The sequence below is a fragment of the Puma concolor genome, chromosome D1 (genome assembly GCF_028749965.1).
Source record: "Puma concolor isolate L17-30 chromosome D1, mPumCon1.1.hap2, whole genome shotgun sequence".
Lineage (NCBI taxonomy): Eukaryota > Metazoa > Chordata > Mammalia > Carnivora > Felidae > Puma > Puma concolor.
Window position 1 is genome coordinate 115008265 of NC_141676.1, and position 14552 is coordinate 115022816.

Here is a 14552-nt window from a genome sequence, read left to right on the forward strand (position 1 = left end):
GAAAATTATGACGATAATGAAAAAAACTGAATGTGCCACAAACAACTGGAAAGATATTCCATGTTCATGGATTCCAGGAATATTTTAAAATGTCCATATTACCTAAAAAAAATCTACAGAATGCACACAATCCCTATCAAATTACCAATCGTATTTTTCACAAAATCAGAACAAAGAATCTTAAAATCTGTATGGATCCACAAAAGACCCTAAATGGGTTGAGAAAGAACAAAGTTGGAGGTATCACAATCCCAGATTCTAAGATACACTACAAAGCTGTAGTTATCAGAACAGTATGGTACTGGCCCAAAAACAGACACACAAAACAATGGAACAGAATAGAGTCCAGAAGGAAGCTCATTCTCTGGTAGTCAATTAATCCATGACAAAGGAGGTAATAATATACAAAGGGGGGGGGAGAGTCCCTTTAGTAATGGTGGTAGGAAAACTAGACAGCTACATGCAAAAGAATAAAACCGGACCACTTTCTTATAAGCCATACAGAAAAATAAACTCAGAGTGAATTAAAGACCTAAAAGTAAGACCTGAAACCATAAATCTCCTGAAAGAAAACATAGGCAGCAAATTTTTGGACATTGCCCTTAGCAACATTTTTCTGGATCTGTCTACTCAAACTAGGGAAACAAAAGCAAAAGTATACTATTGAGACATCAAGCTAAAATACTTTTCCACAGTGAAGGAAACTATCAACAAAATGAAAAGGCAATGTACTAAATGGGAAAAAATATTTGCAAATGATATTTCCAACAAGGGGATAACATTCAGAGTATATAAAGAACTTATAGAACTCAACACCAACACACACACACATACACACACCCACCAAAGAATCTGCCTAAAAAATGCCTAGAGGACCTGAAGAGACATTTCTTTAAAGAAGACATACAGATGGCCAATAAACAAATGAAGGAGGCTGTCCATCAACAATTATCAAGAAAATGCCAGTCAAAACCACAATGAGATATCACCTCATCCAAATCAGAATGGATAATGATAATAAAAAGTTATGAAATCATACATGTCAGTGAGCATGTGGAGGAAAGGGATCCCTTGTACACTGTTGGTGGGAATGCAAATGTTCCATCCACGATCAAAAACAGTATCAAGATTCCTCAAAATATGAGAACTAGAAATACCATACAACCCAATTACTCCTCTACTGCGTATTTACTCCCCCAAAACAAAAATGCTAATCCAAAAAGGTATAGGCACCTCTACATGTATTGCAGCATTATTTCCATGAGACAAGATATGGAAGCAACATAAATGTCCATCGATAGAAGGATGGAGAAAGATGTGGTGTATACACACACTGGAGTATTACTGAGCCATTAAATGTAACGAAATCTTGCCATTTGCGACAACATGGGTGGACCTAGAGAGTATTATGTATGTTAAGTGAGATAAGGCAGACAGAGAAAGGGAAATACCGTATGAGTATACTTACAGGTGGACCCTAAAACACAAAACACACGAACAAACAAACAATAACAGAAACAGACACATAAATACAGATTACAAACTGGTGGTTGTCAGAGGGTAGGGGTGGGAGGATGGGTGAAACAGGTTAAGGGACTAAGAGGTACAAACTTCCAGTTATAAAATAAGTCATGGGGATAAAAAGGACAGCAGAGAGTATATAGTCAGTGAAGACTGCACTTTGTGTGGTGACAGATGGCAACGAGACTTACTGTGGCAAGCATTTAGTGTTGTATATAATTGTCAAAACACTATGACATATACCAGCAACTAATATACTGTATGTCAACTATCTTCAAATGAAAAAAAAAATTTAAAAAGGAAAGTCCTAAATCTTGAAAACTTTCAATAATCAGATTAATTGTACTATTCTCCTTCTTTGTTTGATTTATTTCATTTGTTCGAAATGTTTACTAAAAGAAAATATTAAAAATAATTAGGAAAACATTGAAGACCAGAAGGATTTTTAAATTTTCTCTAGGAAATTACCTTCCCTGTCTAGAGCTAATATCCAATTGTTAGCCACACCACATGGGGCTACTGAGCACTTGAAACGTTCCTAGTCTGAAATGAGAGGTGCTATAAAAATACAGAATATTTACTGGATTTCAAGGACTTTGTACAAAGAAAGAACCAACTGCTCAAAAGGGTAATTTGTACCATTCACAATTTAAATATATTTATTATATGTTAAGGAAACAATATCACATACCTATATTAGGTTTAATAAAATGTATTAAAATTAATTTCATCTTGTTTTAATATAACTATTAGAAAATATAAAGTTAAAAAAATGAAATAGAAAATCATATACACACACACACACACACACACACACACACACACACACACATGGCTGGGGGGATATAGCTGAGGGAAGGAAAACACAGCTGTAGTGCAGAAAGAAGCATGAACATGTTCCTTACAAGGTTGAAAGCTGGGGTTGGATAGATCAGGAGATGGAACTTAGTGCAGAATATCCCAGCACACAGATTTTGTCGGCATGGTATCAGTTAAAGCTCTCAAGTTTCATAGAACAGAGCCTTACGAACAGGGTATTTGGGCCAGTCCTAACCCAATATATTCAGTCAGCATGAGAAAACAGCATTAAGTTGGCAAAGCAAGTTAAGCAGTACAGTCAACTAAAATGACAAATCCTTTAAACTGGTGGAAATATTTAAGACATTCAAAGCCATTAATACTATGAGAATATCAAACCAATTTAAAACTTCTGGCTGCTTCCATCACTTAAGGAAAACCATTTTTGTGGAGCTAGCTTCATTTATTTATTTATTTATTTATTTATTTATTTATTTATTTTTAAATTTTTTTTTTTCAACGTTTTTTATTTATTTTTGGGATAGAGAGACAGAGCATGAACGGGGGAGGGGCAGAGAGAGAGGGAGACACAGAATCAGAAACAAGCTCCAGGCTCTGAGCCATCAGCCCAGAGCCTGACGCGGGGCTCGAACTCCCGGACCGCGAGATCGTGACCTGGCTGAAGTCGGACGCTTAACCGACTGCACCACCCAGGCGCCCCTATTTATTTATTTTTAATGTTTATTTCTGAAAGAGAGAGACAAAGCACGAGCAGGGAAGGGCAAAGAGACAGGGAGACACAGAATCTGAAGCAGGCCCCAGGCTCGGAACTGTAGCACAGAGCCCGATGTGGGGCTCAAACTCACAAACTGCAAGATCATGACCTGAGCCAAAGTTGGGACACCCAACTGGCTGAGCCCCTCAGACGCCCCTGTGGAGCTGGTTTAGACGACCTTATTAGTCTGCACACACAAAATCGTGCAGACACCCACACTCAGCACTGTGTTACCTTACACTCCCCTGTGTTTGGAAGAACAGTGTCCACCTGATAATAAGATGACCATCTAGGCATGGTTACATTAAGTGCTATTTGAAAAATGAAAACTATCTTAAATACATGTCTTTTCTTTTTTTAATTTTTTTTTTCAACGTTTATTTATTTTTGGGACAGAGAGAGACAGAGCATGAACGGGGGAGGGGCAGAGAGAGAGGGAGACACAGAATCGGAAACAGGCTCCAGGCTCTGAGCCATCAGCCCAGAGCCCGACGCGGGGCTCGAACCCACGGACCGCGAGATCGTGACCTGGCTGAAGTCGGACGCTTAACCGACTGCGCCACCCAGGCGCCCCTTAAATACATGTCTTAATCTGAATAGTTTAAGCGCTCTTTTGGTTGTTTCTGTTTTGTTTTGTTTTTGTTTTTGTTTTTGTGGTAGATTTTCCACTGCTGGGCCAAACGAATACAACCGCCGCTCACACTCACTTGGGGAGGATGTGTCTAAGCTCCTAACCCCAATTCTGGCGAACAGGTCTCCTCGGGACACCTTAGCACCCAAACGTCTCATTCCTTCCTTCTTTTCACTTCTATTTCTCCATAAGCTCCACGAAGGAGGGGATCGGTACCTGGGCGGCCCCCGCCCAGCAGGAAGCAGCTGAAGTCAAGTGGCAGCCCTGCGTGGCTCCCTGCCTCCACCGGGTCCCAAAGCAACAGGAGCTCTCAAACACAATTCAGATCCAAAGTTCTCCAAGTGAACTAATCGCCTTAAAAATACGATTTAAAAACCCTCCTGTTTTCAGAGATCCTCACAATAAATGTTTCAAGGAAGTTATTATTTAAATCCATTGATAAACGAGACAACAAGGACTCAGATTACTCCATTAAAATTGCTTAAAGGCACACGACTCTTTTTGGAAAACTAAGATTACAATCTTGTTTCACTAACTATCAGCCTTTTCCCCCCAACCTACAAGGCATAATGTAGAAGCCTGGTGCTTTCTGGTTATAGAATATTTTATTCCCATTTTGTAAGAACAGAGGCAACACAGTTATGGAAATATTAACATGCTCTGACTCAGAGTATAACTCATTTCCTTGCTTTTATACCGCTGTATATCTGAACAGTGATGTCACACACTATATGTGTGCCTCACAGCTGCCAGAGACCATGCAACCTGGTCCAGTGAGTGGCTCCTGGATTCTACGTGTTCCCCTGCCCACCCCCCCCCCACCACTTTCCTTAACAGCCAGGCAAAGGTGTATGACCACCAGCAACACAGGCTAGGAGCGAAGGTTCAAATAAAATGCAATGGTAGGAAAGAAAACCCTTCTAATTTCCTCAGCTTAAAGGGAGAATTTTATAGCAATCTGTGGAGAGTCAGAGGAGAAGGGTCTACCTTATTGTGAGCGATCAGAGTTCTGGCACGGGTACAACAGCCTTCCAGCTGTGGCTACACCTCCTGCAGCCCAGCCACTCACCCCTGCGCCCTCAACCACCAGTTCCACAGGGCTTAACTGTGGACCCTTTAGGCCACGGCAACAGCTTCACGTATTTGGGCTACAACAAAACCAGAAAACATCACTACTCTCGTGGGACTATGGTCCAGTGGAGTCAGACAGACAGCAGATAACAAACATAAATAAATTCTATAGTATGTTATCAAGTAGTAGTGAGATGAAAAGAAAACTGCTAAATTGGGAACCACAACAATGAAAACAGGACCTACAAAAAGCCAGTGGCCTAAGGTTGACTAAGTCCAAGAACTGTAGTCTTGGGTTTAATTTATTTAAAAACTCAATCGGGGGCACCTGGGTGGCGCAGTCGGTTAAGCGTCTGACTCTTGGTTTCAGCTCAGGTCATGATCTCATGGTTTATGAGTACAAGCCCTGCATCGGGCTCTGTGATGACAGCATGGAGCCTGCCTGGGACTGACTGACTCTCTCTCTCTCTGCCTTTCACTGCACTCTCTCTCTCAAAATAAATAAATAAACTTTTTAAAAATGAAGAGGAAAAAAAAGAAAAACTGAATTACACGTGCTGCACTAGGACAGATCCTGGGGACTTACAGTGGGAAGCGCTGGTGTGTCCTAAGGCGGGACCAGGGGGGATGCGTATCCTAAGGGTGGATGGAGGGGGGGAAACACGTGTCCTAAGGTGGGACTGGGGGTGGGGGTGGGGAACACGTGTCCTAAGACAGGACCAGGGGGCACATGTGGAGAGCAACCAGAGGCCACACGTGACCGTCAGCAGCAGCAGCAGCGTGTAGACGGGGTGCAGGGCTGGGCCAGGAGAGGTTGGCTAGGACACATGGCTGGTGTGGAGGGAGGCGGGCGGAGCTTGGAGAGGGCCCCCTGCAGACTTTTAACCAGTTTTGTTACGAACATTCAAATGATTGCCTACTGTTGCACCCTCATTACAATAAAAGTAATGGAGTTTTCACAGGAGAGCTACCAGGGAACGTTTATGCTGCAAAAGACGGCTTAACTTTCCTTTAACACGGACGGCCTGGACTGACACTGCGCTACCAGACTGTAAAGTCCCGGAGGATAGGACCAGTCTGTTTGTCATTACAATATTTTACATGTGCTTTATTGTAGAGTTAATCCTTACTGGATTGAATTCTAGAGCGGGTAGCCCAACAGAAGTTGAAGATTTTTATCATTCTGTACCAAAAGTTACATTTCCAAATATGTTGTGTCCCTAAGATTCCTATTTTTGCATTAGAAAAGATTGTTTTGTACAAGTTGTTTCATCCTGAATCTTAACTTGGATTTTTCACATAGGAAATACAATCTACTTCTGCTGACCTTGTACTAAAGAGAGCAATGAGTTTGAGACTGGAGTCACACTTCGTAATACTAGTTTTAGACCCAGATAAACATCAAAAATTAATAAAATACCTTAATCTGCAGCTTTGCTTCTTGCAGTCGGCCTTTCCACGAAGCTACAAATTTCAGGCTATCTACAGAACAGCCCATCGCCCTGGAAAAGTAAAGCGTCAAATGTCAGCAAAAATAATCCTCAACAATTAAACTACCAAAAGTAACGGAAAACAGATAATTCCCTATTTATCTGTAATTGAAATATTCACAATGTGCAAGTAATCAGAGCTCTTAAACGATGCACAGTATCTTAGGCTTCCTACTAAGTTTGTCAAGTTAACCGGTAACGTCAGTCTCCTCTTCAAGGCAGCACAAGTCCCTTAAGCATTCGGCCTTTCGTTTTTATTCTACCGTCTCCGTTTGACCGTGACCCTGAAATGCAGGCCCGTGGTAAGTGTCTCATAAATGCTTATCAGTTGAGCTGAAATGTTGGTATTTATACCACGATCCTAACGCACTACAAATTGAAATCCCCCAAGTCTGTAAACAACAACTAAATTTGGTTCAGTTTATTTTTCCACCGTGCAGCTCTTTAATTACATTCTAATTTATTGAAAAAAAAATCAGTGTATACAGGACACAATCATCCAAATGTGTTTTAAAAAAGAGCTCGATCTTAACTACCAAATCCTGCCCCCCACCAAGAAGCCTGGTCAGCAACGTCCAACAGAATTTTCTGCAGAAATAAAAACATCTTCATGCAGCGCAAAGTGGTAGCCACTGCGCAACCGGATGTGGCTGGTGTGAGTGAGAAATTACATTTTTACTTTTACTTCGTGTTGACCCCTTTAACTATACACGGCTCCATAGCACCTCCACCAGTCCTATCAGACAAGGCATGTCCGGATCAATCAGCAACATTTAAAAACCAAATTTCACCTGCTTCAATTCTAATAAAAAGCATCGTCATTAAAAGCACTGCTTTTTAAACTCAAAGTTAACTGTGTTAAGAAATGTCAAGTATTAGGAAATAACACGACTCCCTTAATTCAATAGTCGGTTTACTTCTTGACAAGGAAGGACAGTAAGCGGAGACCTTCACTTACCGTGCAGTTTCCTGGCGAAGAGCGTTGAGAAACGTGTCTGGGTGGAACAGTTCTGACAGGTCAAGTGTATCAGAGAGAAGAACCTGTTTCTCGGCTCTCTCTACCCAGCTCTAGAGGGGAAAAAAGAAGACAGAAACCCATTTAAAAACTCTGTAAACTTGAAAGACAAACTATTAAAGAACTCTTATGCAAAAGTAACATTTAATAAGACAATTATGCCGTTTCAAATTGCTTTGAAATAGAGTCTGGAAAAAAAAGAGATTTCTACTTTACACTGTGAAGTCTATTGTACTCTTTTTGACATATTTATCCATCATAAAAAAAGCTTCCTTGCACAACCTTCTGCTGCTAAAAATCCACTCAAAATAAAATGTCTAAAAGATGAAAAATAACGTAACACACAGCATGTGAGTGTGGGCTGGCGCCTCGCCTGGTCCTGGGCGGTCACCCCCAGTACGCTCAGCTGACCAACGGAGCACTGGGTGTGCAGCTGGAATCCTCAGGGCCTCCAAGTCCTGGAAATGCGACTCAGCTGGGGTCCAGTTCCAGATCTCAGTGTAAATTTGCCCCCTCACTGAATCAAGCGTTAGAGAGGAGGGTAATGTCCAAGAAGAAAGGATTCTGTGTTAAAAGGTGTTTTTGAACAGACTTTTCTTCTTATCTGGCATTTTATAAATCCATTTATACTCCATTTGATGAAACACACATCACCATCAAGTATATGAGTAAAATAAAAAATTACCATTTGGAACAAATAACAAAAACAACAAAGTCTTGTGCAACACTTACTATGTGCTTTCCTTGTATTAACTCATTTTATGCTCACGACAGCACTGGAAGTTAGTGTGGTACTCGTTTTGTAGTCAAGTGAGGAAACGGAGGCAGAGGAAATAAATTCGGGAGCCTTAAGTGATTTGTTTCTCTGCAATACCCCTGGCAGGTGCTCAGGTGACTTTAGAGGAGGATCCCTTCCTGGTAACGTCTCAGTTGGTCTGTCATCTCAGCTTGTGCACAGAAATGGTACCAGGGTAACGTTGTGGGTACAAACTTGCAGAAACGTCATTTACTCAGTAATCCATTTTGTATGATTTATAAACAGTCTAGGGAAAACTGTATTTATTTAATTTATAACTGTACAGAAAAGCTGTGTTTCATGCACTGTAATACCCTGCATTTACACCTGTCAGCCAGGTGTGGAACAGGAGAAACTAAACTCTCCAAACCTACTGTTTGCATTAACATCTTAACGCACTTGACTAGTCCTTCTACTCCACAGCAAAAATGTTCCTATGTCCCTACCGTCAGTTGAAAATATGCTTATTTAAAAAGCAGAAACAACTTAAAAGAGAGCCCTTTAACAGACTACAATGATTTCCTCTTGGATATTATCCTTTAAAACAGTAACACTTCATATAGTACCTATTTTCAATCAAGTACATTTAAATTATTCATTGTTTATTTTGTTTACTCCACATGAAATGTTTTTATTATCTCTGCCTTCTATTTTCATTAGCTGAACACAGCTAACAAATTATGCTTGTGTGATCTTTTGTTATAAGTAATATTTAAAGCATACATATTTCAAATTAATACTATCATTCAATTAATTTCTTAAAATTAAATTTTAATTCAAAAATTTCAGAAGAGTTCTTGCCAGTAACAGATGCACATATGTTCAAATTAATTAAAAATTAAAGTGTGGCTGATAATCAGATTTTTACTTCAAGTCTGAATTAATAAAATAGCAAAAACAGGAAAAGCCTCTATAGTACAAATGTTTTTATTCGCCCGTTAAGTGGCAGTGGGGGATCTTTTTGGTCTGTTAATCTTAAAGGTAGACTAAAGGAAAGGCATATTTGGTAAGATAAAGTTTAAATAACAAAGATTCTTTTAATATGTATACTGTCTTTGAATAGCAAACTTCACAGTAAAGGACACAGTGAAAGACATTTGAAAGATTACACTTAAACCTGCACATGGATGTTTACAGCAGCTTTATTCTTAACTGTCGACACTGGGAAGCATCCAAGGTGTACTTCAGCAGGAGGATGGAGGAATAAAGCGTGGAGCATTAGACAACAGAATATGACTCAGCACTAAACAGCAAGGAGCTATCAAGCCATGGAAAGACATGGGGAATCTTAAATGCAAAGGACTCAGTTAAAGAAGCCAATCAGAAAAGGTGACATTAGTATATGATTCCAATAACATAACCACCTTCTGGAAAAAGTCAAACTATGGAGACAATAAAAAGGGCAGTGGTTAGCCGGGGTAGGGGAGGAGAGGATGAACAGGCGAGGATAGGGAATTTGCAGGACAGTGAAAACAGTCTGTAAGGTGCAGTAATGATGAGTATGTATCATTATGTATCTGTCCAATCCCATAGACTGAAAATACCAACGGCAAATCTGAAGGTAAACTGTGGACACTGGGTGATTATAATGCGTTGATGTAGGTTCATCCTCTGTTAAAAAAAAAAAAACAAACAACCCCAAAAGTTCCCCTCTGGTGAGTGATGTTGATAATGGGAGGCTATTCATGTGTGGTAGCATGGGGTATATGGGAAATGTCTGCACCGTTCCCTCAATTTTCTCATAAACCTAAAACATCTAAAACAGTAAAGGCTGCTTTATGTATTTATGTATGCATGTAATTTTGAGAGAGAGTGTGCATGCTCACCTACCTGAGTGGGGGAGGAGCAAAGGGAGAGGGAGAGAGAGAATCCCAAGCAGGCTCCATGCCCAGTGTGGAGCCCAACATGGGGCTCATTCTCACCACCATGAGCTCATGACCTGAGCCAAAATCAAGAGTCAGACACTTAACCACTTGAGCCTCCCAGGTGCCCCAGTAAAGGCTATTTTAAAAACATTTAAACTCGGGGCACCTAGGTGGCTCAGTCGGTTGAGCATCTGACTTTAGTTCAGGTCATGATCTCACAGCTCTGAGTTCGAGCCCTGCGTCGGGCTCTGTGCCGACAGCTCGGAGCCTGGAGCCTGCTTCGGATTTTGTGTCTCCCTGTCTCTCTGCCCCTAACCCACTCGCATTCTATCTCTGTCTCTCTCAAAAATAAACAAACATTAAAAAAAATTTAAAGAAAGCATTTAAACTCATTTTTAAGAATAGAAATAAAGACACAAGTATAATAATCTTTAATGAGCAGCAATATGCACATATGGATTGGGCTTTCAACAAAGGTGTAGGTGTATTAGTTGAAAAATATTTCTCAGTAAGTGTTTTTCTTTCCCCTTGGCTATTAGCCACTTTCTTTTTAAAGGATTAAATCTGAGAATGAATGAAACATCTGGGTCTCTATGATTATGAAACTGTTTACCTCTAATTCTTCAAATGATCTATAATAAATGTAATTACGGAGATACGCAAATAAAGGGTTGGGTGAGTTTTTGAACACTGTGTGTGTACACACACACACACACTTAGAATTACAGGCAGTATAACTTCGAAACTGGAATGATCCACAGAGATCATCTAGTACAGTTCCCTTATTAGCACACAAATATAATGATGTTTTCCTAAGCAATTTAGGACAGTTTTAAAATAATGCAATATTTGGGATGCCTGCGTGGCTCAGTGAGTTGAGTGGCTGACTGCAGCTCAGGTCATGATCTTATGGTTCATGGGTTCAAGCCCCGCATCAGGCTCTGTGTTGAAAGCTCAGAGCCTAGAGCCTGCTTCACATTCTGTGTCTCCCTCTCTCTCCGCCCCTCGCCCTCTTGCACCCTGTGTCTGTCTCTCAAAAGTAAAATAAATAGGGGCGCCTGGGTGGCGCAGTCAGTTACGCGTCCGACTTCAGCCAGGTCACGATCTCGCAGTCCGTGAGTTTGAGCCCCGCGTCAGGCTCTGGGCTGATGGCTCGGAGCCTGGAGCCTGTTTCCGATTCTGTGTCTCCCTCTCTCTCTGCCCCTCCCCCGTTCATGCTCTGTCTCTCTCTGTCCCAAAAATAAATAAACGTTGGAAAAAAAATTTAAAAAAAAAAAGTAAAATAAATAAACGTTAAAATAAAATAAATAAAATAAAATAAAATACTGCAATATTTTATCAAAAAATATGCTAGTGATGGAAGCAGAACTTATGAATTCAAATGACATTCATTCACTCATTTAGAAGCATTTACTGAAAGCAAGGAGCCTATTATCTTGTTAGAGGAGATAAAACATGCACAAATGACTGATAAAAAGTATTAAGTGGAGACAGTCCAAGAAGATGCTGAATTTACCTCCTCCCACAGACACACAAAATCTGCATGCACCTATAGAGTAATTCCTCCTGGAGAAGAGCTGAGGACCAAATGAAAAGCTTCTGTACAATAAACAAAAAAGAGACTTAGAGAGAAGGGCAGAAGACATGCGAAACAAGATAATGATGGAACCTCATTCCCAATGTGAAGACTGGCAGTGTTGGGAGGTATCACTGAGGGGGCCTGCCCTCACAAGTGCCAACCCTGGGACAGAGCAACAAAACAGCGGTTTAAAGGGCACATAGACTAATACGGAAAGAAGACATTCTCAACATAATAAAGGCCATATATGGCAGACCCAGAGCTCACATCATACTCAATGGTGTAAAGCTGAAGGCATGTCCTCTAAGATCACAAATAAAACAAGATTGTCCACTCTCCCCACGTTAATGTGACACAGTACTAGAAGTCCCAGCCACAGCAATTAGGCAAGAAAATGAAATAAAAGGTATCTGAATTGGAATGGAAGACTTAAAACTGTCACTATTTGCAGATGACATGATGCTATATATAAAAAACCCTAAAGATGCCACCAAAAAACTATCAGAACTATAAATGAATTAAGAAAAGTCACAGGATGCAAAACTAAGAAACCCAGAAATTTGTTGCATTTTTATACTTAATAATTAATTCCAAGAGAAGTTAAGAAAATAATCCCATTTATAATTATATCTAAAAGAAAGAAATACCTAAGAATAAATTTAACCAAGGAGGTAATACACCTGTACTCTGAAAATTGAGATATTTGATGACAGAAACTACTGAAAACACAAATAAATGGAAAGATATGCCATGTTCATGGATTAGAAGAATACTGTTAAAAATGTTTGTGCCACCCAGGGGCACCTGGGTAGCTCAGTCAGTTAAGCGTCCGACTTCGGCTCAGGTCATGATCTCACAGCTTGTGAGTTCGAGACTCACATCTGACTCTGTGTTGACAGCACAAAGCCTGGAGTTTGCTTCAGATTCTGTGTCTGTCTGTCTGTCTGTCTCTCTCTCTCTGCCCCTCCCCAACTTGCGCTCTCTTTCTCTCTCTCTCAAAAATAAATAAAAACATTAAAAAAATTTTTAATTAAAAATAACGTCTGTGCTACCCAAAGCTATCTACAGATTCAATCCCTATCAAATACCAATAGTATTTTTCACAGAACTATAACAAAGAATCCTAAAATTTGTATAGAACCATCAAAGACACCAAACAGCTAAAGCAATCTTGAGAAAAAAGAAAAAAGCTGGAGTTATCACAATCCCACACTTCAAGATATACTCCAGAGCTGTACTGATTAAAGCAGTATGGTACTGGTACAAAAATAAACACACTGATCAATGGAACAGAATAGAGAGCCCAGTAATAAACACATGTTTCTATAGTCAATTAATGGACAAGGAGGCAAGAATATACAATGTGGAAAACACAGTCTCCTCAAGAAATGGTGCTGGGGAAACTGGACGGGTACATCCAAAGAATAAAACTGCACCACTTTCTCATACCATATATGAAAATAAATTAGTAATGGATTAAAGATTTGAATTTAAGACCTGAAACCATAAAACTCCTAGAAGAAAACAGGTAGAAAGCTCTTAGCAATGTTTTTTTTTGCAACAGTCACCTCAGGCAAAGTCAACAAAAGCTAAAATAAAGAAGTAAAATTCCATCAAATTAAAAAGTCTTAGCAGAGTGAAGGAAACCATGAACAAAACAAAACATCAACCTACCTAATGGGAGATTTATACAAATCACGCATTTCATAAAGGGTTAATCTTCAAAATACATAAAAAATTACATAAATACAAAAAACATTAAAAAAACAAGCAGAGGACTTAGACATTTTTTTTTTTTTCTAAAGAAGACATACAAATGGCCAATAGACATGTGAAAAGACGCTCAGCATCCCTCACCATCAGGGAAAACCACCATAAGCTATCACCTCACACCAGTCAGACTGACTAATATCAAAAGGACAACAAGTAACAAGTCCTGGAAAGAATGTGGAGAAAATGAAACACTCACGCACCATTTCTGGGAATGTAAACTGCTACCATCATTATGGAAAACAGTATGGAGGTTCTTCAAAAAATTAAAAATAGAAATACCATACAATGCAGCAATTCCATCTCTAGATATATGCTCCAAGAAACTGAAAACACCAATTTGAAGAGATATATTCACCACTGCTGCCCTATTTGTAACAGCCAAGATGTTGAAGCAGTCTGAGTGTCCTTCAACAGATAAGTGGATAAAGAAGACTGGATATATATACAATGGCCTATGACTCAGCCAATAGAAAAGAACGAAATCTCACCATTTGCAAAAACAATGGTGGACCTAGAAGGTATGGTAAACAAATCAGACAGAGAAAGAGAAAGACAAATACAGTACAATCTCACTTATATGTGGAATCTAAAATACAAAACAAACAAGAGAAAACAGGAACAGACTTACAGATATAGGAAAGAAACCTCTGGTTACGACAGCAGGAAGTTTATGGTGGACCAGGCAAAATAGAGAAAGACATTTAAGAGGTACATGCTTAAAGTCACGAAATAAACAACTCATGGGTATGTATTGTACAGCACAGGGAATACAGTCAATAATATTGTAATAACTTTGTAATATGACACATTGTTAACTAGACTTATGGGGATCATTATTAAATGAATAGTCATGTTTGAATATTTTGTGTAATGTCTAAAATGTACATAGTCATGTAATGTTCTGTACATCTCTGTGACGTACATCACTATGACATACATGTAGAACCAGCAGGATGTTCTATGTCAATTATAATTCAATTAAATAAAAAGGGTATTATGTGGAAAGCCACAAAAGAAACGAATAATGTCTCATGAGAGTTCTACTCCTCTATGAACCAGTATATATAGAATTTTGAAGGAAAAATTTTTTCCCTTAAAAATTTTGTATCTAGGGGTGCCTGGGTGGCTCAGTCGGTTAAGCGGCCGACTTCGGCTCAGGTCATGATCTCACGGTCCGTGAGTTCGAGCCCCGCGTCGGGCTCTGTGCTGACAGCTCAGAGCCTGGAGCCTGTTTCAGA

At 39.7% G+C, this 14552-nt stretch overlaps 1 protein-coding gene across 2 annotated transcripts in view; it reads right to left on the reverse strand.

Annotated features, from left to right (window-relative positions):
- Positions 1 to 14552, reverse strand: part of DYNC2H1 (dynein cytoplasmic 2 heavy chain 1) — a 341612-nt gene that overhangs the window by 40586 nt on the left and 286474 nt on the right. For both annotated transcript variants that reach the window (XM_086679269.1, XM_086679270.1), the window contains 2 exons: positions 7245 to 7354; positions 6217 to 6298 (listed from right to left, as the gene is read on the reverse strand). In XM_086679269.1, coding sequence (XP_086535395.1) covers positions 6217 to 6298; positions 7245 to 7354 — 192 coding nt within the window. The remainder of the gene's footprint in view (positions 1 to 6216; positions 6299 to 7244; positions 7355 to 14552) is intronic.